Consider the following 23,765-nt stretch of genomic DNA (forward strand, 5'->3'; position numbering starts at 1 on the left):
TTATTCCCAGGGTATGACTCAGCAAGGCCACACCACATGAGAGGGGCCCGGCAGCCAGGCTGGGACCTGGAGATGAACTTCTGCCAAGTGCGGAGGTGTTTGGCTCCGCCCCATCTCTCTGGGCCATGCCCAGTCTGAGGTACTTCCCCACATGTCGCTCGTAGCAATGCTCACTTCCCTCCCTGAACATTTCCCCGCCTGGCAGTACCAGAAGCAGGCACACCTCAGGACACAGCTGCTGTAACACAGGGAGCACAATGTGGAGCCTGGCAGCCAAATGTGGCACATGGAGTCATAAAACACAGCCCATGCCACCTTCTCCCTGCAGCTGCAGGGCGAAGAGAAGGTTGGATCAATCACTGGTATCACAACTAGCAAATGCTGTTTATCTATCAACAATGACAGCGTGTCACTGTTGTGCGCTTGAACCACAATGTTTGGCTCGGGGCTTTCCCGGTATCTGAGGCTGCTTGGATGTGTGGGTTTGGTTCAGCTAGAAAAGGATCAATACAAGTATTTGCAAAGGAGGTGTGGCACTCTGGCTGCTGGCATGTTCGCAACACTACTCCTGGTGTCACTAAGTTTGGGAGTGTTGGCAATTAGCCTATTCCAAGAGGCACAATGCTTCTGGCAGTATTAACAAACAACCCACCTGGAATTCCTGGAGGACCAATTTCACCCCTCTGACCAACACCAGGATCTCCTCTCTCACCCTTCACACCTCTTTCACCTGGAGGATAAAATCCAAATGGGTTACTGTGAGCTGCACAACCAAAAGATGCCACAAGGGGGCACCAATCCTGACTGGAGGCATGAGGCCCCACTGTAATATAAATAAATATTATTGTTAGAGACACTGTGCAAAATGCTGCTGCCGTGGGAACACATTCGCCCCCCGTTCCTAGCTGATATATGATATCTGCTGGGATAAGCACCTAGCCAGCTCAGACTGTGACTGGCCCTTGAGTGGGCGGAGAGCTCCAGGAGCCTCTCCTGCATTCTTCGAAGGCCCTGTGCAAAGGTCAGCCACATTCACCTCTCATCTGCTTGCTCTTAAGTGTTTGGCCGTATGAGGGTCAGAGTGGGGTCCAGAGCGACCCTGGCAGGCTCCAGCCATTGTTTATCTGACCTAAGGGCATGCGTATGCAGAGACTTAGCGCATGACAAGCTGGAATGTAAATCCATAGCGCTGTAGCAAGCAGTGCCCCAGTAGCCGTGTGGACCCTGCTACTGTGCAGTAAAAATTCCAGGAGGCACCTTGACCTGCTGTCATTTCATTGTTCTAAGCAATGCAGAGTCATCCCAAAGCAACAGCACGACACCGTGATGGGATACTGAAATGAGGGAGAGCTCTGTCCAAATTCTCAAGACGTACTTTACGCCGAACATTTCTGAGAATCACAGTTTGTGAAACGAAGCAAAAAAAGTTGATACAAAGAGTCCACTACGGATACTGAAAAATGAAAACGTCTGTTTATAAATCAGCAGAACAAAGCAGTTCTTGCTGCTCCATTTACCCCTACTACAGTGAACATACTGAACGTGTAGGAACCTCCGAGGGCTCAGGGCACACAAGGTTTGGAACAGGTACAGCATCCAGGTTCCCCCAACATGCTCTATGATTCACTCACCTTTTGGACCCACTGGTCCTGATGGCCCTTCAGACCCTGTCTGTCCAGGTCGGCCGGGCTCTCCTGGAGGGCCAGGTCTTCCTGGGAGCCCTTCCTTACCGGGAGACCCCGGAGGCCCTGGCCTGCCTTGGGGTGCTTTAACATGCGCTGGCTGCATCTGAGCCATGAGATAGGCTAGTTTTGCTGAGGATAGACAGAGGTGGTTTTGTTAGGTTAGAAAGTCACTGCTCTGCGAGACAAGGGATTGCAGGCAATAGGGCCAATGAAAGATCGTGTTTTCCCAGCCCAACTCTTAGCACTTAACAGACGACTTACCCTGCCTTCCCCACACACTTCTTCAGCACCAGCCATGATGGTGCCTCCCCCACAACCTACACCAGTTTAACCTACTACCCTGTTGCTCCTGCAGTTAAGAACTTTTTCTGAATCTCTCTCTCAGACTTTTCCTTCCTCTCCCCCATCGCCTGGCTCCTTGTCCTATTGGCTTCTAGGACTGGTTATTTCCTTTCCCTCAGCTGCATTGTTACCCGGCCGGGATTATTAGCGCTGTGATCATTTCCCCACTGAAAGGAAGAGCTTGTTACTAGTATCCTATCACGGAGCATGAGATAACGATGACCTCTCGAGGTCCCTTCCAGTCCTAGAATCTATGAATCTATAAGGCAGCTGACATGGTTCACTCTAGGGAGAGGGGATTTCTTTTCTTTCTGGGGCAGCCAGGCCTGAGATGGGCAACTTGGCCCTGACTCAAGGGCTGTGTAGACAGAAAGTGGGACTCCGCCATTTCCCTGTGCCAGCACTTTCTCCTGTTTTCCCAGCACACACCGGGATGGCAGTTTCCAGATCTCAGCAGCCCCCCCAGGCATACTAAACACATGACAAAAAGCTCTCACAGGAGGGAAGGGCAAGTTGGAGCTCAGGCTTCCATTAGCTGACCCCGATCAGAAGGGACTTTCACGCCAGGGAAGCCTTTTAAACCACTAGAAGTGTTAAAGCATGTAAAAGATTAATTGAATCTTTTCCTTTCACGGTGACCATTAACTAACATGGAGGCAAATCCTGCCCACCAGCACTGAACGGAGCAAAATGCAGAAAAAAATGCCCTGTTCCCGCTGCTCCAGGATTTGTGGGGAGAGCAGACAGGAGAGAGTCCATGCAATGGGACTCTTCACCCCACTGTGTGGCATGGAGCCAAGCTTTGCAGTGACCCTCGGTGCTGGAGCATGGTGGAGGTTTGTGGGCAGGTTGGGGGAGTGGCCAAAGCATGGGCTGTAGTTCTGCCCTCAGTTCATAGACACTGCATGAAGCAGCAGACTGCATCTGCTGTTCCTTCTCCCATCCAGTTGTGTTCTGGATGCCACCAGCACGTTAGTCTGAGCCCACCGCCTTTTCACTCAGCCTCTGTGCTTTCTTCCAGGAATTTGCCCCAAAATAATGTTGCTGCTCCCCCCCGACCGACCTTCTCTCCCCACGTGATCCCACAGTGAAATCACAATGCTGGGTTTGTGATATCAGCCATTTCCCTGGCAACGGGCTGTGATGCGATAAGCACAGGCTTTGTGCCCAATGGGACAGAAGGAGAACGTGGGCTGGGAGGGAGAAAGCCCTTGTACTAACACAAGCACCTTCAATAACAGCAACTAGACGAATGTTGGCCAAGACCATTTCACTTCACACGTCTCCTTTCCCCAAGTTGCTCCCATCTCAAAGTTGCCCTTTAACAGCTGGGAAAGGTGGGGACACAAATCACATGCTCGGGGGCTGTACAAAGCATCTTCTGGAACCTCAGATGTTTCGGTGGCTTGCCCGGTACCGACACTTACCATCTAGCTGCTTTCCTAACTCCTCTTGGATGAGCCGTCTCAGAGTCTCCAGCGATGGAGAGTCCCCCTAGGGAGAAGAGTGAGAGCATGGTGATAATCACAGCAAGAACTGCAAACAAAAAACTCTTCACCTGGGGGTTATTGGAGAAGCTACCGTAGGCTTGAGTCGCCAGTGCTGAAGAATCTGCCTGCAGGAAGGGAAGCTCACAGGGGCACAACCTGCCTACACTTCCCACCCTGCTGGGAAGCCCAGCACTGGATTCATTGGTTCAATGCATCTCCAGGTCAACACCCACCACCAGGAGCATCAGGCGGAGATTAAAACTGCCTTCCCCTAGCGGGACCCATAGGAAGACCATAGTGAAAATACTGCCACCTTCCTAAATGTGAATCTTCCTAGAGAAGGAGCTCCCGCAAAGGTGTGTGCTGTGTGCGACCCTCCTGCCCCCAACGGGGCAATCAAACCCAGTATCTAGACTTGTGTGTTATAAACATTAACACAGAATGATAGTGTAGCATCCTGACCTCATGTGGAATGGAACTAACTAGAATGTTCACATGAAACTCCACCCAGAAAGCAAGTCACAGTTTCTTCCTGGCTTCAATTTCTTTTTGATTTCTGGCCAGATGAAATTTGAAAGCGATTTCTAAATTGTACAGAGTAATTATGTACTACCTGCCTAAAGTCCCCACTGCAGTAGCAGTCTTTTTCACTTCCTGTCCCCTGCTCTTTTGTGCTGGTGAAGTGTGCTGTTCAACAGCTGTTGCATTGCATCAGTAGTGGATGCATTTCAGGGTACAACATTGTATAATCTGTGCTGTACATCAGTTTTATAAAAAGCTTTATGACCCTTCTGAGACTGAAGTTCTTATTTTTCATTATTGATTGTAGCACCCATGAAACATTTTTAAAAATATAGAAATATTTCATGTTATTACAATTTTTTAATTAAAAAATTCTTACCCAAATATGGACTATTTAGTCCCTTTGCTTCCTATCTCCAGCCACGGGTTTAGCATAATGTAAAGACTTTGTCCATCAGTATCAATAGAAATGACCTCATTTTAATCACCATTCACTTAGAATGCCTCTTGCTGATGGATTCAGAAAATATTTTTCAAAATTTAGAGATCACTTCCTAAGCCCCGAAAAAGAATTGTGGATTGTTTTGTTAGGGCTTTTTTTTTAAAGGTCATTACTTTTAATTGCTTTAATTATTCATAACTCATTACTATGTTTCATCATGTGTCTTCCATGTGGCTGGGCAAAGATGTGCTTTGTCTAAAATTTACCTGTTCTTTACGTGAGGGACAATTTCACATTCAATACTTATGAGGTAAACGCCTCAAGGCAGAATTAATTTCTCAAAACATTTAGTCTGCTTTACTACTATCAAATATTTGTCTTCACCCTTCTAAATACTGAGCCCACAGGCACTTTAGATTAGTAGAGTGTTCTTTTTGTTACACAGAACAAATTATTCAAATATAATATGATCTCATGAATTTGATGAGCTGGTTCCAATAATATATCTAGGAATATATCAAGGGTCTCTGTAGTCCAGTATTCTCCGTTGTATTTAGATGGACTATATGGGCCAAAGATGTTAACATAACCCAGACACTGTTCAATATTAAACAGCGTTAAACAAGGTTTGTGGCTTGACATACAGACACCTCAAGCCTGCTTATTACCATGATAAATACACCATTTAAAATCCTTTTCACCTTTTATTAAAGCTACAGAAGAAGAAGGAAAAACAGTTACAGCATTTGAAATGTAAAGGATTAAGTCGGGCTTTCATTTTAACAACATCCCTTGTTCCCTTTAGAGGATGTTGACTTTCACTTGCAATCTCACTTCTGGAAAAAAACACAGGCACAGCACACGGTCTTCTCAGCCATGCCAAGACCTGGCAAAGTTGTACCTGCATCGGGCTGTTTAGGACATTGTTTTAGCTGCCTCTTTCTGGTGATGGGGCTTCCAGCAGCGTTGCAAACAATAAAGTCTTGGCCAGGTAGGCCAGACTCTGATTAGACAGAAGAAAAAGGCGGCGAGAGATAGAAAAGAGAAGAAATAAGTTAGGGAAGGCAAAAGACACATTAGGGCGTGAGATGAAGTCTCACACCCCAGGTTGGATTTGGGATTTAGCCGAAGCTGTCCCCTAGGTCCCTCTCTCTGGCTTGGTCTGGTCAGGACATCTTTCGGGATTTGGATGAAGGTGGTCCGGTCTGGGATTCCAGAGGATAGTGGGGGGAGCAGGTTGGCAGCCACAATGATGAAGTTCACTCCAATAGCTATTTTTTCTCCAAAAGCCTTTCTTTAAGAACCCGAAAAGGGAGCGATGGGCAGAATAGCCCACACCCCCTCATTATTTTGTCCATTAATTAGGTCTAATATCCCACATACCAATTTTAGTTCACTGATTTTCGATCTCACTCTGTTCTTGTTTACCAGGCATGATCTTAACACAGTCCTTGAGTTAGACCAGTAGGCCTTTTGGAGTGGACTTTCATACATTTGTTGTGATAGGTTATTCTGACATCTCATGAACTTCCACTCCTTACAGCTGAGCTCACAGTTAGGGTAAATTAGTAGGCCCGCATATCACAATACCTCGCTCTGAGACTGGCCACCACCAGAGGAAGGTGTAAAGCCCTGTGTGGACAATTAGGCTGTAACATGCTTATGTAGGGAGTTTCTTCCTGACTCTAGACACGTAGGGATATGTCTACAGTGCAGTTAAACATCCATGGCTGGTCCACGTCAAGTGACTCGGGTTCACAGGGCTCAGGCTATGGGGTTGTAAGATTGCAGTGTAGATGTTCAGGCTTGGGCTGAAGCCCGAGCTCTGGGATCCCCTGAAGCATTAGGTTTGATATTCTTCATTTATTTTTATCTTACTTAGTGTAAATATCTACTCTTTTAATCCGACTGCACTCATTGTTTACATAAAAGCTGGTGGACCAGAGTTCCACATGCATTTTCCTGTCTGACAATATCTTATATTTATACACCAAATTTCAAACTGAAGGATCCTAAAGAGCTTTTACCAGTAATGAATCACTCAACTTGCCAATATAATGCATCCACCTCTAGGGTGGAACAGGGCACCTGTTAAACACCACACAGCGAGGCTATGTAGCAGTTTAGTATAGGAAGTGAAGGAGATCATAACCATCTCACATCAGGAGCTTTAGGCCACCAACATTTTTCTTTCCCAAACGGAAATTTGCCAACACCCCCTGAATTAACTCTCTCTATTTTTGCAAAAATTAGCATGGGAATTTTAATGACCTCAGTTGTCCAAGATCTCAGTTTCATGCCTCAGTTGAAAAACGCTACGGGTATGACAGCCATTTTATTCAAATATTGTTTAGCGGGAGACTCCCCCCCTCCCCCCGGAGATGCAGCATCTCTTCTTTGAGTGCAGGGGATTCAGAGCAGTAGCAGGTAATGATGCCGTACATGCATTGCATGCGTACATAACATAGGAAGCACGTGTTGATAGCATTGCAGGATAAACTGAGGCACCTCACAGGCAGCTAGGCAATAACGTCGGGCTGTGCTCATGTCATTAAGGGAGTGTTTCTATAAGACTCTTTGGAAGCTCACAGCTGCCACTCTTACCCTGGGCCCGGGGAAGCCTGGCTGTCCTGGGGGCCCTGGAGGTCCAGCTGGCCCACTGTCTCCTGGTGATCCTTGGGGACCCATCAATCCAGTGTGGCCTTTATGGCCAGGTATGCCAGGATCCCCAGGCAGACCTTTCTCTCCCTGTGGGCCTTTGTCACCTTTGACGCCAGGATCTCCCTATGAGACAAAACCAGCATATCAATACAGAGAAGAACACGTCCTTTCTCCCCCAGCCTAATGAAACACTGCCTGGTTACTGAGCACAGTGGAGCACTTCTGACCACAGAAATGGGCAAGTATACTGAGTAAAGCCTCGGGTACATTACCAAGTGTTACTGATGTAGAAGGATTAACGATGTAGTGGCCCGAGGCAGCAGTGTAGACCTCTGTGGGCTGCACTTAGCCAATAGGCTGCACTTGGACGACAAGCATCTAATTGGTTTTTATTATTTTAGCGCAGTAAAGTAATGCTAATAACACTTCTCAACACACCCTGTCTCCTTTGGGTCCATGGTTGCCTGGTTTCCCGGCTGCGCCCTGGAATGAAATAATAGACATGAGTATGCAAGAGCTATTCATGTACGGAGTTAATGACAGGATGCTTCCCCTTGTGATGGCGCCCAGGTCCTCCGGAAAATGAAGTCCTGTATACGCCACAATTCCCTGGGTGCTCTAGATTTATTTAATGTTTTCAAACCAGTAACTCAAGAACAAAATAACGCAACCCCAATAAGCATGCCTGAGACTACCACTGAACCTAGACACCATCCGTGCTCTCAACCAGGTGGGAACTGAACTCACCTCTTTTCCTGGGGGCCCCTTCTCTCCCGAATCTCCCTAAGAGACATAAAGAAAGTACATAACTCACAACACTGACAATATCACAACAACGCGGGCGGTCTGAAGTCAGACACAAACTACCAGTCCTGATTGTTATCTCAGAAGTGAGGTGGTTTCACTTGCACTATTTGGACTGGATAATGTTGAGTCAAGCAGAAAATGCTGTAGATCGTTTATCCTTGGATCTCTGATACTCTGTCGCCAAGTGTCATATTCCAGATTGGTGAGGCAGGACTGAGATGAGTCAACACTAACTAAAGAGAGTTCCTATGGTCAAAGTGTATCTCCAAATATACTGCACACTGCGTGCACGTTCCTAAATGTAGAGAAACTGTCAGTCATTCCTACAGGCCGAGCAAAGATGTTGAGATGGATGTATTGTTAACAGGGGTTTCTGGCTTTTGGTGCCATACAATTCACTTTGATTCTGAATGTCTCAACAGCCTCTCATATGTTTTCTTGAGCTAGTTTACTGAATTCTCAGTTAGCTCGGTTGGGTTTCAATAAAGCACTCTCCATTTACCACTCTTCTCTTCTGCATATACCATATTAGAATAAAAAGAGCATTATCATGTCTCTATTTTAGCATTCTCTGTGGGGTCTACTACTCCAGCATTGAAGCACAGGATTGAAAAGCAACACCAGCATTTTGGCCATTGCTAAATTCTGAGCACATCTCTCACAACTAATGGAACTAGAAAAGGACTTGTCTGTAACATCCATAGGTCAAATTATGTGTAGACCTACAACCCTTGAAACACCCCTGCCCCCCTTATTATATTTATAGTGTGTTTGTGTGTGTGTGTAATTGATATACCTCTGATGAACTGGAAGCGCATGTAATCAGTTGCACAGGCATGGGGTATATTTATTACATATCAGTGCAACCAATCACGCTGAGGGTTACATCACCTGCCAACCAAACCAAAACTGGGACTTATTCCAACATTCCAAAACTCCATAGCAGCTTTAAGCAGCCACTTTATTATTTTTTTAAACAAACTTGCAAGGGAAAATGTTTCTTCCTTCTCTTACTTTCCATTAAAAAAATGACTCCAACTTAAGACTCAGGCCAGGGAAGATTCAATTCTGCAGTAGTGTCATTAAAGTCTGTTACCTTGTCTCACTGCAGGGTTGGAAACAAAAACATTAACTAACTGGGAAGGGGAGATTGCCAGCTTCTCAATGGGATCCGACATTTGCTTCTAGGCCTGGAAGGGCCCAACACACTGGATTTTAAGGTTGTGATATTTTTATGGCTAGAAAAAGTGTTAGATAACGTTGGGAGATATTTTAAGGATGAGTTGCCATGTACCTCTATCGCTGAGCCTTAGACCGTTGGTCTCAAGGTAACTAGGGACTTTAGCCTTAGGTAAAGGAATACAAGAATTAGTCTGAATATTGTTAATCGCTCTAACACATTCCTGATGTAGCTCTTCCGTAATACCCGTGGCCCATGCAGAATGCTCTAGTGAGTAATGCGACTACCCCAAACTCACGCTGTGCAAAGTATTTGAACCGCCCCTTTGTGAATGCCACATCCATATACAGGGCCTTATGAGAGGTGTCCTTGCTACAAATGAGATTATCCTCCTTCGGTAAGCTATGGAAAAGACTATAGTTCTCTTTGGAAAGAATACCCTGGGCCCCTTGGAATAGAGAGGGGGCTATTTGGGAGTTATCTAGATACACAAGGCTCTCGCCTGTGTTTTTGACAACGTGACATTTTGTCCTTCCTTCCTCCAGGTTCAAGAGTCAAAACCAGGCAGTGGGTGACTAACGACTGCTTTGCATCACCAAACAGATACTTACTGGAGGGCCTCGGGGCCCAATGAAGCCAGGAAGTCCAGGGCTGCCATTTTCTCCTTTGTTTCCTTTTGGACCCTTAGGAAACAAAATGAAACATAAACACCAGCAGCTCCTTCCCCCATCACCTCTTCTGAAAAGCCTTCGTGTATCGAGAGACTTGAATCCTCATCTTCCCCTCCCGTTTCTTCTTAAAACCAAGTCCTGAAACACTAGGTTTGTCACCGCACAGTGCACTGCTAAGGACATTAGTCTGAGTTCCTGGAGAACTGGAAATAAGCTATGCCTGGGCCCACAGAAGGAGACACCTCCTGCTCTAAGCTTGCTGTGGGGGCAGCCTGTTGTGTTGGGGAGTAAGGATCATTTTACTGATGTTAGTGAAGTGGGATAATATCAATGAGACCAAAGCCAATCATGCCGACCAATACTGTGTCATTGTTAAGAACATAAGAATGGCCATACTAGGTCAGACCAATGGTCCATCTAGCCCAATATCCTGTCTGCCAACAGTGGCCGGTGTCACATACTTCAGAGAGAATGAACAGAACAGGGCAGTTATTGAATCATTCAGTCCCAACTACTGGCATTTGGAGGTTTAGGGATACCCAGAACATGGGGTTGCATCCCCGACCATCTTCGCCAATAGCCACTGATCGACCTTGTGACAGTCTGTACTATGTTCACCCTTTTTACAAGACCATGATAAACTTTGTGCAAAGTATGTCTTGTGAGGTATCATTTGAAAACTCATAATCTGCTGAACATTATCGTCATGGTACAATATGTATGGTAACAATGTACGTAAAGTTATAAGATTCTGCTGTATGGCATTACTAAGTTTATAAAGACAGGCCCAAACCAGTTCTTCAGAGACAAAAGCCATACTGACGCCCCAGCCAAGTATCGACAAAATCAAGGGGACTATCACCTAGTTAAACAGTTACTCTTTGTCAGGAAGATGACTATGGGTGAGAACTTTACATATTGGCAATGGAAACAGCTGAAGGTCCCATGGAAACAGACTGGCTGTTGCCTTAACCCCAGCTGGAGATAATTCTCAAAGAGGGGAGAATGGGATAAGAATAGAGAACACATACACCACAAATTATCTCTCTCCCCTCATCTTTACTCATGGAAGCTACAACGTTAGAAAGACAAAGGAAGCATCATTGAACTGAGGGGGACCTCCTGACTCCTACTGGTTACACTCTCGGCCTTTATCTGAACCTGAAATCCCAATGAGTCATAACGTTAGGATAGAGGAGCCCCAGTGACCATGAAGGGAACTGGTCTGCATTTCATTACAGGGACTGAGTGCAATGCATTACTATAACTAACTGCTGAACCCAAGAGCAACTTTGGGGAACAGAACAAAAGCCTCCTCAGAGGCCTTCTTGCACCTCAATGCTCGCAGGCTGGTCTCACATACAAACTGGCACCTGTGAGGTCTGTCCCCTTCTGTGACCTTGCTTTAAACTGTTGCCTGCTGTTTTCCAGAAGGCCTTGGGTGAGTTGCTCTAATGCTACTCTTCCCTCTCTGCAGAGGCTGCTGCCAGCTCCTCCAAGCCTCTCAGCCTCCGTGTCGCACTCTGTGGGGGACTGCACATCACCCCTCTGAGAGGCCATCTACTGGGCCGGATTTAATACATTTTTAAGGATGCAACATGTAACTCTTCTCTCCGAGCTGGGTTATAAATTGTCCCCGTAACAGTCTCAACATCCCTGGCTTGCTGTGGGTGTACACGGCTGAGGTACTTACTGGGTTACCTGCAAGGCCAGCTTCCCCTGGGGCGCCTGGTGAGCCATTCTTGCCCTGGATTGAGGGGAAAAGAACAGATCTGGAATCAAAAAGGATACAGCTCAGAGCTTCTTTGTGGCTACACATTTTTCCTGGACAGTGCAGGCTCTTTCCTGGAAAGGTCTTCTCCACTGCCTCCAGGACACTGGCACCCAGCCTCTAATGTGGTGCCCTGATACTATGGTGATGGACATATTAGAGAACTCTGGTCAGGTGGCTAGATGTAACCCTTACCCTGATTAGGACAGAATTCTTGTAATAGGCAATAGTACATGTCTACTGGCTAAAGCCTAATAAATGGTTAAAAAGAGAGTACAAATCATTCATTGGTGATAACAGGTAGTAACCACAGAGAGGCATGTGAGTGCCTGTCAATCTTATGCTGGCACCTTGAATAGTATGGATGAGGAATGCTTATATGATACCTCTCATCCTGGTGCTCAGACTTTACAAACCACAAGCACAATTCTCCTCTGGGATCAACGTGTAAAGACGCAGCTCCGACATTCTACACTCAGAGATCACTTTGGCCACCGCTGAAAAGCAGCCACCTCCGTTCAACAGTGTGCAGCAAAATGGCACACGAGTTAGTTCAGGATGGAGAGTAAGAAAAGCTTCTCCCAGTATTTCACATCCATCAAGGAGAACTTCCAGGAGGAGCAGAATGTAACTTCAGAGATAAGGGTTTGGCCTCTGCTCTGACAAAAAGATTCAAGTGCCAAAAATGGTTGCAAACCAAAAATCCACCCCCCAAAATTAGTTAGGGTCAATCGAAACATTTTGTTTCAATTTTAAGCGGTTTTCCTTTTTTAGTGTAAATTTAGTAACATTTTGAAATGAAAAGTTTCAATTAAAAAAAACCCCAAACTCTCTGGTTCCACAATCTCAAAACAGGATGTTTCAACAACCAAAAAATGTTTTCTTCCTAAACCTTTTCAGAGTCAGGTATTCCGACAAACAAAATCTGCATTTCATCGACTAATCAGCATCTTTCAGTGAAAACATGTTTCATCAAAAAATTCCCAACCAGCCCTAATCGGAACCCTGGTCTCATATCCCCCCGGACAGAAACGCCATCCCGCTGGAGAAAAGAAGGGCCCCTCCGCCTCTCTGGGAAGTATCTGAAAGAGTGGGTAACATCCTGGCCTCCAGCCCCACTTCTCGTGGCACTGAGGAACAGACAGCTGCCCTGAAATGGACCGCAGGGCAGTCCCCTCATGCAGGGGGAATCCCTGGGTATTGTAAACCTGGATTGCTGGGCTGGGCTTTACCGCACCTCATCCCTCATTCAGGCATAGGAGGGGGCAGATCCAGAGCTTGATGCACCCCAGTGATCCTCAGCCAGAAAAGTGATCCTTGGGAAGCCAATATAGCCAATGTAATTTAGAGCAGCTCTTAAGCTGCTCTAGGTTAAGCCCAGGGCTGTTTCAGTTCCTGAGTGACTCCAGAATCAGGAGAATGGAAAGGCAGCTCAGAGCTCATCCAGACCTGGAGATCTGGGCCCCTATCTAAAATCCAGGTGCTCGAGATCTCATGCCAACTCCCAAGGAAGATGGAGCTCCCGACAAGGGAACAACTGCATTGCTTTAGTTCTCACTAGGGAATATTTACACTGGTAGCTGCCAAGAAATGGGAATCCTTTCTGAATAATTCATCAAGCAGGAAATGAAGGGGAGATCCCATGAGCCAGAGGTCTTCAGAGTGCCAGATGTTACTTACAACCATCCATTTGGGGTTTTGATACTATGCTAGGACTGCAATACCTAGGCACCGATCCAAGTCCTCAACACCCAGTATAGAGCTGATCTTCGAAGCTCATCTGCACCATCTGTCAGGAATCAGGGCCTGCAGCAGAGCCAAGTTCTGGGCCACCGAATGAGCGTAGCTGGCCTGTAGCAGGCTGCCTGATTGGCTACATCGCCCGATTGGTGGGAAGAATCAGCAGACCGGCTCATAAGCCCAGCGGCAACAGCGGTTCAGCGGCTGCTCCATGCACACAGCTGCTCAGAGCATTGGTCCACGGCTGCAATAGCTCCTGCTTCTTCCCAGCCCTGCTCCTTCCTTGGCTCCAGCCTTGCCTCACTCCAGGTAACCCAGTCCTGGCCCTCGGCACCGATTCCTGACTTCTGACTCCAGCTCCAACCACTAGAGCGGACTCTGGCTCCAACCAATTGGAACGACTGCCCACATCTCTGTCTCTGACACCATCCGCTAGAGATGGGAAGGTCCCACCACAGGGAGAATGGAGGGCACCAGCATTTGCACGTATGGAGAATCAGGCAGTTTGCAAGTCAAAAGAGCTGATAAAGACTAGTCCCCATTCCCTCCTACCGCATTATGCATGGATACTTCATGTTTAATTGAAATAGCCCATGCAAAGTCCCCTGTTACTTGTAATACTCAGACTGTGTTTCTCATGCAGTACTTTGGACTGTTTGTACTGCAGAGGATAGGAAGCACAAAAGGAACAAGAGGGGGTATTGCTTTTCCCTCCCACCTCTCACAGACTCATCCGTAGCCTCTCAAAAGGTATTTGGCTCATCTAGGACTTATGATAATTTTATTTTTTATGATTTCTCTCCTGGAGCCTTTTTACTTATTGCAAATGCCCAGGCCAAGACGCATTAGTGAGTGACGCCAGCACTGTAGGGCATGCATGGCATGACAGGATAAATTACAAAGCAGAAACAAGGGCTCTGCATATGTTACTGTAGTCTCACCTAAACCCCTCGTCTCCTTGCTCCTAAAGCCCCGGTGTTCCAATTACTGGCACTGCTGCCTAAGTCAGCATTTTGTTCTGATGATAGCCCAGGTCTCAGAATCTCTGTGTCAGCAGCCTGCTTTCCCATGGAGGAAAGAATCGGCTGAATCCTTTAGGTTTGTGCTCAGGTCTGGACAGTCTACTTTGTATTCATGTTTGGAGAGAGTTGATTTTTAAAATACAATAAAGCAATAGGAGCGATGTATCAACCATCCCAAATGACACTTCATGAAATTTCATCCCCATGACTTTTCTGCACTGAAAACCTATTAAAAATTGACTTTCTACGTGTTTTCGATAAAGACAGGGCATCTTCTCTCAAAAATGTATTCGTTTCCATGGGAAACAAACAGCTTGTTCACAAGTATCACAATCAGGCTCAAGTTGGGCACTCAAAAGAAGGTGGCACCCAAAATTAACAACATTTTTGAGGACTGTCGCCTAGGGTTACATAGGAAGTCAAGTGTTAGAGCCAAGTCTAGAAGTCAGGAGCTCCTGATACCCAGTTCGTAGCAGAAACTACTATAACATTCTGCTTCTACAGCGTTGCCTGCTCCTACAGAGTCACCTGCTCCTAGACACTACTGGTCACCACCTGCCCTTGGAACATCACTCAGCTCTTCCTTTCCTAAAGTAAGTAAAACATTCTGGCCAAATGCCACCTGAGTCTTCTGTGGGATTCTGGTTCCAAACCAGAGCTGTGGATTCTGTGACACCCCTACCACCTAGAGTCCATCCTTCAAAGGCTGCTTGTCTGGAGAGGAAACTCACTGGCTGCCCTCTGAGTCCTCGAGGACCTTGAGGTCCTGTGGGGCCTGTATCACCCTGGAAGAAAAGAGAAATCGTTGCACTGAGTGGAAAACACCGAAGCAAAGACAATGAGATCATCATCTGAAAATAAAACACAGCTCTGGCTTAACTCTTACTGCTCCTCAACTGGGAAGAAAATGACACACAGGATTGAAACAATGCCGTTCCTACTAATATTCCAAAGACACAGCTAACATTTAAGTGTCAGCAGGTTGAGCAGGGACAAAGGCCCTAAAGTTCCTCTCCTAACAAGCTTTGCCTAAACAGTTCCCTGTGCGTCACCCCAAGCATTCACTCTTTAGAACAGTTTCTTCGTTTACTGTGAAACAAGTCAACTTATCAAAGGACAGAGGTTTGCTTGCTGCTCCAAGAGTACACTTACATCCTTCCCCGGCGGGCCCTCACGACCAGCAGGACCGGTCACGCCCGGCTCTCCCTGGAACAGAGCAAAGGAAGTAGTGATGAATTCAGTGCATCAGACACATTATAGATATGCTGGCTAGTAACACGCCTCTGGACAGTGTAGGGATTCTGCAGTGCTGGATTGATGCTTGCAGTCTCTATGGGGTGACACACGTCATGCATCTTGCTTTAATGCCAATGGGAGCAATGTGGTTAAAACTTGATGTGCTGCTTAAAAAAAAGTGCCAGGAGCACCTTTCATATGCAAGGTATTGCAGCCCTTTCCAGTAAAAAGATATACTGGCATTAGAAAAAGTTCAGAAAAGGGCAACTAAAATGATTAGGGGTTTGGAACGGGTCCCATATGAGGAGAGATTAAAGAGGCTAGGACTTTTCAGCTTGGAAACGAGGAGACTAAGGGGGGATATGATGGAGGTATATAAAATCATGAGTGGTGTGGAGAAAGTGAATAAGGAAAAGTTATTTACTTGTTCCAATAATATAAGAACTAGGGGCCACCAAATGAAATTAATGGGCAGCAGGTTTAAAACAAATAAAAGGAAGTTCTTCACACAGTGCACAGTCAACCTGTGGAACTCCTTGCCTGAGGAGGTTGTGTGGGCTAGGACTATAACAGGGTTTAAAAGAGAACTGGATAAATTCATGGAGGTTAAGTCCATTAATGGCTATTAGCCACGATGGGTAAGGAATGGTGTCCCTAGCCTCTTTTTGTCAGAGGATGGAGATGGATGGCAGGAGAGAGATCACTTGATCATTACCTGTTAGGTTCACTCCCTCTGGGGCACCTGGTATTGGCCACTGTCGGTAGACAGGATACTGGGCTGGATGGACCTTTGGTCTGACCCAGTATGGCCATTCTTATGTTCTTAATACCTTAGCTATTGAGAGTGCAGTGACTGAAGGCATGTTTTGCACTCTTCATGGAAAAACTGTTTTAGGGAGGAGGGGAGGAGGATCTAGGTCACTGGGGCTCTCTGCCAGTCCTCCTGCAATGTGCCACTGGACCATAATTTATTTTCCTGAAGAGCCAGAGTTAGGCAGAAGAAAGCTCAGTTTTCCATCTCATCTGCAAGATGACACCTCTTATTGTGGGGATCCCTGCAACGTCGGAGCTGAGAATGGGGCCAGGACTTTCTGATCAGGAGGTGAGTGAGCCAAAAAGCTCTATTATTCATGCCCATTCTCCTCATCTTTGAATTCATCCTGCATGTCTAATGCTTGGTGGTGTGCGATTTGATATTGGTACAGCCTGCACAGTAAGTTTCCTGGTCCCCTGGCCTGCAGTTGTGAGCTACGTGCTGTGGCTTTCATGGCAGTACACAGGGAGGTGTGCTGTGAAACTGACATGCAAAGGGACATCATGGAAGGGGCATGAGATGTGCTGCACTAACCCATCAATGACTGCTCAATACACCAGCACTAATGTTAGCTGGGAGTCCAGAAAAGGAGGCTGCCAGTAATGCCACTGACTCTCCCCAGCTGCGTCAGGCAGCGTACAGCTGGGTCCACCCTGCGCTCTGCCCCCAACTGCAAGGCAGCCAGAATGGCCGGCCCCACAAGATCACAGCAACTCGCGAACACAACGTTAAAAAGGCCTGTAAAAATCTTCTCTTTCAGGTTTAGGGAGCCCCTTTAAGGCTGACTTACCCGTCTCCTTCTACAGCACACCCAGAGGGGTGCATGTTACTTACCCTGGGGCCTGGGGGACCTGCATCTCCTCTGTGCCCCTTGAAGCCCTGCAGAAGAGAGTGACATTAACAACAGCCAGATGCATGGACCTTTGGGAAGGCCTTGGCTGAATGGTGCATGCACAGTGGCTGCCCTTAAAACCTCTCTGGTTTTGCCTTAGATTAACAGGCCCTGCTCAGCATGGAATTGTATCCCAGGGAGGCAGCATCCCTCTTCTTAGCAGCACAGGGTGCAGGGGAGCCTATGGTGGTGCAGCGGCTCTTCTGGGTGTGCCTGGCCCACAGTGTGTAGGGGAAAGGGTGGGGCCATGGCCTCCCCTCACCCCATCCCCAGGATGCATGGCTAGAGCGCACAGCCTACAGCAGTGAGCAGCCCTGGCATGTGGGGCACCCAGAGGGTGGAAGGCTTCTTACGTCCTGATCTCCAGGCAAAGGACCTGCACAATCTGCTCCAGAGAATTCTGGGGGCAAAAGATCCAGAAACGCCCAGTTTGAGTTCTTGGATTTTTTTTTATTGTTTATGCTGTGGAAATGCCTAGATGTCTCAGCCAGGCCAACTCTTTTGTGTTAGGTGCTGTGTGCGCACACGCACAGGCAAAGGCCATCCCCACCCAAAGATTTTCCAGCGTAAAGGATAAGACAGTTTCTGGATTAAACCATCTGACGTAGTACCTACCGGTAACCCTCTGGCCCCCTCTTGGCCTGGGAGCCCAGGTTCTCCTGGTTTGCCCTAATGGAAACAAGCACATTCAGATTATGATCTTGTTCTGTCATTGCCAGCATATGCCTCATCACCATCTGAAAAGGAATTCTGCTCTTCCCCATTAGTTGTAACGAGGGCTCTAGGGACGAGTCTTCAAATGTGAATGCAATGGGGATGCTCCCACAAAACCTGCATCTGAGTGCACACACTCAGGCACCCTCCACCCAGCTGTAAATCCACCCTTGCTTCTAGAGACGTGGCCTTTGGAAGTTGAAGATGTGCCCACGCCTGTGGCCAGGTGTACCTGTCTGGACCAGATTTTCAAAATTAGATGCACGCAGTCGCATGCTTATCTGGTGCGTACATATAAAAGGGGCATTTTCATAGAGAAACTGGGCACGTGCAATTGTTTATGCACAACTGCGGGCATCTGACTCTGAAAGGTGGCTCAGTCTACACAATACCTTAATACTGAGTATTTGTCCGCTGTCATGGTAAGGAAAGAGCTTGCCATATTTTGGCAAATCACGGGAAGAGAGATGGGGGCAACAGATCCTGGAAGCGCATTCTCAGAGTAATATGCATATGCTAGGGGAATGCTATTTCCTGTCCACTTTATTAATATAGCCCTTTGGCTGGAAAACTCCAGGTCAGTCCTTTTCCTCCCCATGCGTACAAGTTAAGAACAATGGGGGGAAATCAAACACAAAACTTCCTCTCCGAGAAGGGAGGAGAATGGTCACTCTGCAACCCAACAAGTGCATTTCCTGCTCCCTTCCCTGCCCCATCATCCGTAAAAACTGGCTCACTAGGTTTAGTATTACACAGCGGACCTGGGTCTCTAGAATTTACAGGAGCACTACGGAGATGGCTACACTTTGAGCTGCAGCTGTGAGTCCCAGCTCCAGGAGACCTGCCCACGTTAGGTCTGATTGAGTGAATGCACTACACACAGAGCGTACCTGCAGCAGCATGAGCGGCTAGCCACCCTGAGTACGTACCCGCTGAGACCCTAGTGCGTACTCAGGGCAGCTGCCCCTCCTGCAGCTCATGATCCTGCAGCTACGTTAGCCCCTCCTCCAGCTCGTGACAATGCAGCTACCTGTCGTATTTGTAGCTATTCTTAGCATGGCAGCTTGGCTCTGCGTCCTCGAGCTGAGGATCACACCCCCAGTTTAAAGTGTACACAGACCCTCAGAGTAAAGGGCCAGGTCTCCTTTCAAGGTGCTAAGATTTGCACATTAATAGATTGCTCAAGGCAGTTCAGTGTGAACTAGATGCATGTAAAGCCATAGCCAGGTGTGGGCTCTGAAAACCTGACTGTGGCAGCTTGAAATGATGATATTTACAACGTGAATCCTTACCGGTTCCCCGGGAGATCCAAGCTTGCCATCCTTGCCGTCAATGCCCTGTAAGTGAAACATCCATTAGGGGGTCAGGGTGGCTATACAGAAGAATGGTACATCTCTGTGAGTGTGAATCTTGTGATGACTGCTCTGGTTGGTCACTGTGCATCCCGTGATGCCCCATTCTCACTTCCACACCTCAGCTATTTACAAACAACAGCTCTGTCCAGCCCCCACGGTCTCTACTCCCGCACCCTGCCAACACCACAGGCTCTTTCATGTTCCAGAATGGGAAGTACAGAGGAGTCAGACGCATGATGCTTCACCTTATCAGCATCCCTCACACTGCTTAAAGATAGGAATGTAAGGCCAGATACTCAGGTGGCATAAATCAGCATCGCTCCACTGACTACTCAATGAACTACATTGATTTACACCAGGAGAGGATCTGGCCCATAGACATTAGAGATAGATAAGACTCACTAGATCAACACAGTTGCCAGATCAGTGGGGTTTCAGATATTAAACTGATCCTGCACTTGTTCTTGAGCCAATACAGGGGGGATCATTACATTCTGGACACTAGAACATAAAATCCCATCCCCTGTAGTAGTATGAATTGCAGATACAATTATCTGTTCCCACAGGCTTGGAGGCATTATCTCACATTGGTGCCCTATGGGAAGATCTCTGCCAGGGAAATAAGAGTCAGGCAAGAGGAACAGATGAATCTATTTTGGAAACTATCACTTGGCTGGAAGGTGCCCGACCCAGAACTCACACTGTATGGAGCCCAGTGAATATAAATCTCACATCCACTCCAAGACAGCTCAGAAATGTCACTGGCTGTGTCCACTTGCTTACAGGAAGTGTAACATATTGAATGAGAAATAGCAAGCAATTGTCCCTTACCTGAAGGCCAGGCAGTCCTGGTGGGCCCAGGAGACCTGGTGGGCCATCTTTACCCTGTAAAGAGACCATTGATGTGGCAATGTTCAGAAAAGCTTTTCAGATGCTGCTTCACAAGGAAGAACACTTTGCAAACTCGGAGTTGGGAGGGGAGGAGAAATGAACTACATGTCTCTAATGCATTCCCACTTCCACTCCCTTAGGGACCAAACTTTGCTTTGCTATATTCACAGTTATTGACACCAAAGGCCAAATTCAGCCTCCAAGATAAACAGATGCAACTCTCATGGACTTCAGTGGGAATTGCAGCCTCTTAAGAGAGGGCTGGATTTGGTCTCAAAAGTGTAAATTGTGAAGAAGTGGATAACAACATAGTAAGTCTCTGCCCAGCACTGTGCTATTGACATTAATATAAAAGCCAGTCAATGCATGTTTTATAGTCTGTATATATTAAATTGGTGGCTATGAAAGGTGTTTAGCTGACTGTCCCTGTGAATGAAATCCTGTTTATCTATGGGATTGTACAGCACACAGGCTGTCACACATTGCTTCACCCTGACCACCTGTTAGGGCTGAAAGAAAAGCTTGGTCCTTGGCCTCTCTGCTAAGACTAACTCATCTCACAACAGCCATCAGAGGGGCAATTCTTGGTGAATTCTGATGAAGGCTAGAGTTGAAGAAATGGCCAAGGGGCGACAGGCTCGTTAGCAAACACTGAGCAATCCAATTCCAGAAATGCATCATAATTACACACAGCTGCATTATTCTGACTCAACAGCCTGTGTTACTCCAAGATGCCTCCTCTCAGAAACAAGAGAGACATTGATTCATAACAAGGAATCTTCTATTTCACTTTGCAATGAAGATCAACCAGATTCAAAAGCTAAGATCAATCAGAGCCAGATCAGATTCTCTCTCTCTCTCTCAGGGTATTTTACTGCCACCCATCACGGTAGTATCTGAGCACTTTCCTTGTACAACCGATAGCAATAACGAAATCCCTAGCAGGCCTTGTGGAGTCGCTAGCACTTCACCCTTATTTTCCAGCACTGTGTCAGCAGGTGATGATCCTGCTCGGAAATTTTAAGTGTGTTTTGCTGATTCAGTGTTGCACGTGGGTCACTACCTGTATGGATATGAGAGAGACAGTAGGTTCTCTCTTGAGATCCAAACCTAGGCTGTGGGCTGAGCAGGTCTGAGAGTAACCTTAGGAGATGACAAGCCTGAGTAGAAAGCTTGGATTGGATTCATGCGGTTGAATTTTAAGTTCCTTCGGTGAATAAAACCAAACCCTGGGAAGGGAGGATATTTATCCTGCTATAACTTATGTGGACTGAGTTTGGAGAAGAGTGGGGAAGCCACCTGCTCACTGAAGGGTTTTCCCATCACATCACAGCTGTATCAGGAATTCTAATTCTGGAAAGGTTGGATTGCATAGAAGTAAAGGAAACAAAGAGTTTCCAGCAGGGTCTATTCAACATGAATAGCATTTTAAATATCACTTGGGGGGCTTGGGGGAAAACATCATGTTTGCTTCAGTTCAGCCTCACTCTAAAGAAGCTAACCCCCTGGTCAATGGCTTACTGTATCCCCAGGCATTCCTGGGGGTCCTGCAGGTCCTGGTTTGCCATCTGGTCCCTAAATAAAACAAAGCAGAAAGAATATGAATTGCTCGTTCGTAGCGTATCCTTGTCAACACAGGCAGTACCACAGATGGCAACATGACAGTTTTCTGTCATTCATACCTATTAGCATTCATTCACATTCATTCATCTCAGAAAAGCAGTCACCAACCTCAGTATATAATTAGCCTCCTAAGCCATACATTGTCAGACATTTTTGACTGTTTGCCATTCCAGAAAATATACAGTAATTAGAAAAAGATTGTGCCCAGACTAACTCTGAGAAGACTAGAACTGCTGGGAGAAATATCTCGGAGCATATGCTGCAGAAGGCAAATCTTGGACTCATTAGTCAATATGGACAGAACAAGACATCACGGGCACAGGTTGCAGCAAGAAAAATGTAGGTTAAATATTATGAGAAACTTTATTAATTATAAAGTCTTTGGCATCAAGGCAAGCTGCTCAGGCGGGCTATGGAATCACCATAACTAGGGCCCTACCAAATTCATGGTAATGTATGGTCAATTTCACAGCCATAGGATTTGAAAATTGGTAAATTTCACATTTTCAGACGTTTAAATCTGAAATGTCATGGTGGTGTAACCGTGGGGGTCCTGATCCAAAAGGAGATTGTGGGGGGAGGTCGCAAACCTGTTGTACGGGGTCATGAGATTGCCACCCTCACTTCTGTGCTGCCTTCAGAGCTGGACAGAGTGGGGCGGAGGGGCTGTGGAGTTATCTGCAGTTGGGAGAGATACCCAAGTCCTGTCCTGCCCCAGCCCTGCCCGGACTAGCAGCCCCCTGCTGGGGCGCTCCGAGCAGCACGGGGAAGATCATATCCAACTCCACAAGCCTCCTCCAGCTGCAGGAACCTCTGGGGCTGCTGCCCAATCCCAGAGCATGCTGCAGCAGGGGGAGGCACCCAGAGGTGGGTCTGGTCTCACCCCTCTTCCAGAGCAGCTGTGCAGGGGATGCTATCATTCCCCAGCCCAGCCAAAGCTAGGAGCCCCCTTTTGCTGGGGTGCTCCTAGGAACAAGAGGACATCGGATTTCACGAGGATGGGCTTATTTCACGGTTCGTGACATGTTTTTCACGGCCGTGAAATTGGTTGGGTCCTAATCATAACTTGAATATGTGAAGAGACTAGGTAGTCTGGTTTAGAGGTTGTGCAATCAATCCGGCAAATAGGTAAGCAAATGGATGTGGGCACCCACTCTAGCTACCATCCCAACCCAACAAGTTCTATGATTCTGGGCCAGAAAGCATGTATTCACTGTCTGAGTCCTCGAAACCGTGCTCAGCGACCCACCGAGCCCTTCCTGGTGGTGCTGATGTCACAATGGCAAAGCAACAGTGCAATATAAATTCTGCCATGCTCAGATTGCTGCTGACACAGGGATTAGAGGGAGGTTGCAAACATTTAGGAGGGCTAGGGTCAAACTGCAAAGGGACCCGGCCAGGTTAAGCCAGAGTGGCTTCAAGGGAGGTTTGTCAGAGTCCTACAATCAGGGAAAAGATAGAGCTCTTGGGAGACATAAGTGGCCGCACACAATGCACTCAAGCAAACCGATTTTAGCCGTGTCTCTTCAACACCATCCTAATATGCTTTTGTCATGTAAAGAAGCACCGTTGCTAATGTGGAGCATGGGGAACTGGGAAGGGCGACGCACGACAGTGGGGGGACAATCCTATCCAAAGAAGTCCACAACACGAGAAAACTAGAGAAACCCTTGTCTAAGATCCTTGTGTGTCATTTAACGCGTCAACGAGCCAAACATTTTCCCTTTTGACCGTTGTTATTTCTAAAGCCAACTGGCAGCCTCGTCTAATAGATGGGAATGTGGAAGCAGAGAAAGAACTGACAGGAAGGGGATGCAATGCATGACAGTTCGTCAGTAGGGTTACAGTTAGCCTAACTCTTGCTAACGAACTGTCATGCATTGCATCCCCTTCCTGTCAGTTCTTTC

At 47.0% G+C, this 23,765-nt stretch overlaps 1 protein-coding gene across 1 annotated transcript in view; it reads right to left on the reverse strand.

Moving 5' to 3' along the window:
- Positions 1-23,765, reverse strand: part of COL22A1 (collagen type XXII alpha 1 chain) — a 304,788-nt gene that overhangs the window by 5,739 nt on the left and 275,284 nt on the right. The window contains exons 48-62 of the mRNA XM_029913401.1: positions 21,757-21,810; positions 20,176-20,229; positions 19,282-19,326; positions 17,891-17,944; positions 17,218-17,262; positions 15,486-15,539; positions 15,065-15,118; positions 11,494-11,547; positions 9,741-9,812; positions 7,890-7,925; positions 7,581-7,625; positions 7,086-7,265; positions 3,455-3,521; positions 1,632-1,814; positions 653-730 (exon numbers count right to left, since the gene is read on the reverse strand). Of these exons, the coding sequence (XP_029769261.1) occupies positions 653-730; positions 1,632-1,814; positions 3,455-3,521; positions 7,086-7,265; positions 7,581-7,625; positions 7,890-7,925; positions 9,741-9,812; positions 11,494-11,547; positions 15,065-15,118; positions 15,486-15,539; positions 17,218-17,262; positions 17,891-17,944; positions 19,282-19,326; positions 20,176-20,229; positions 21,757-21,810 (1,075 nt within the window). The remainder of the gene's footprint in view (positions 1-652; positions 731-1,631; positions 1,815-3,454; positions 3,522-7,085; positions 7,266-7,580; positions 7,626-7,889; positions 7,926-9,740; positions 9,813-11,493; positions 11,548-15,064; positions 15,119-15,485; positions 15,540-17,217; positions 17,263-17,890; positions 17,945-19,281; positions 19,327-20,175; positions 20,230-21,756; positions 21,811-23,765) is intronic.

Source organism: Terrapene carolina, unplaced genomic scaffold (genome assembly GCF_002925995.2).
Source record: "Terrapene carolina triunguis isolate 2854851 unplaced genomic scaffold, T_m_triunguis-2.0 Scaffold58, whole genome shotgun sequence".
Taxonomy (NCBI): domain Eukaryota; kingdom Metazoa; phylum Chordata; order Testudines; family Emydidae; genus Terrapene; species Terrapene triunguis.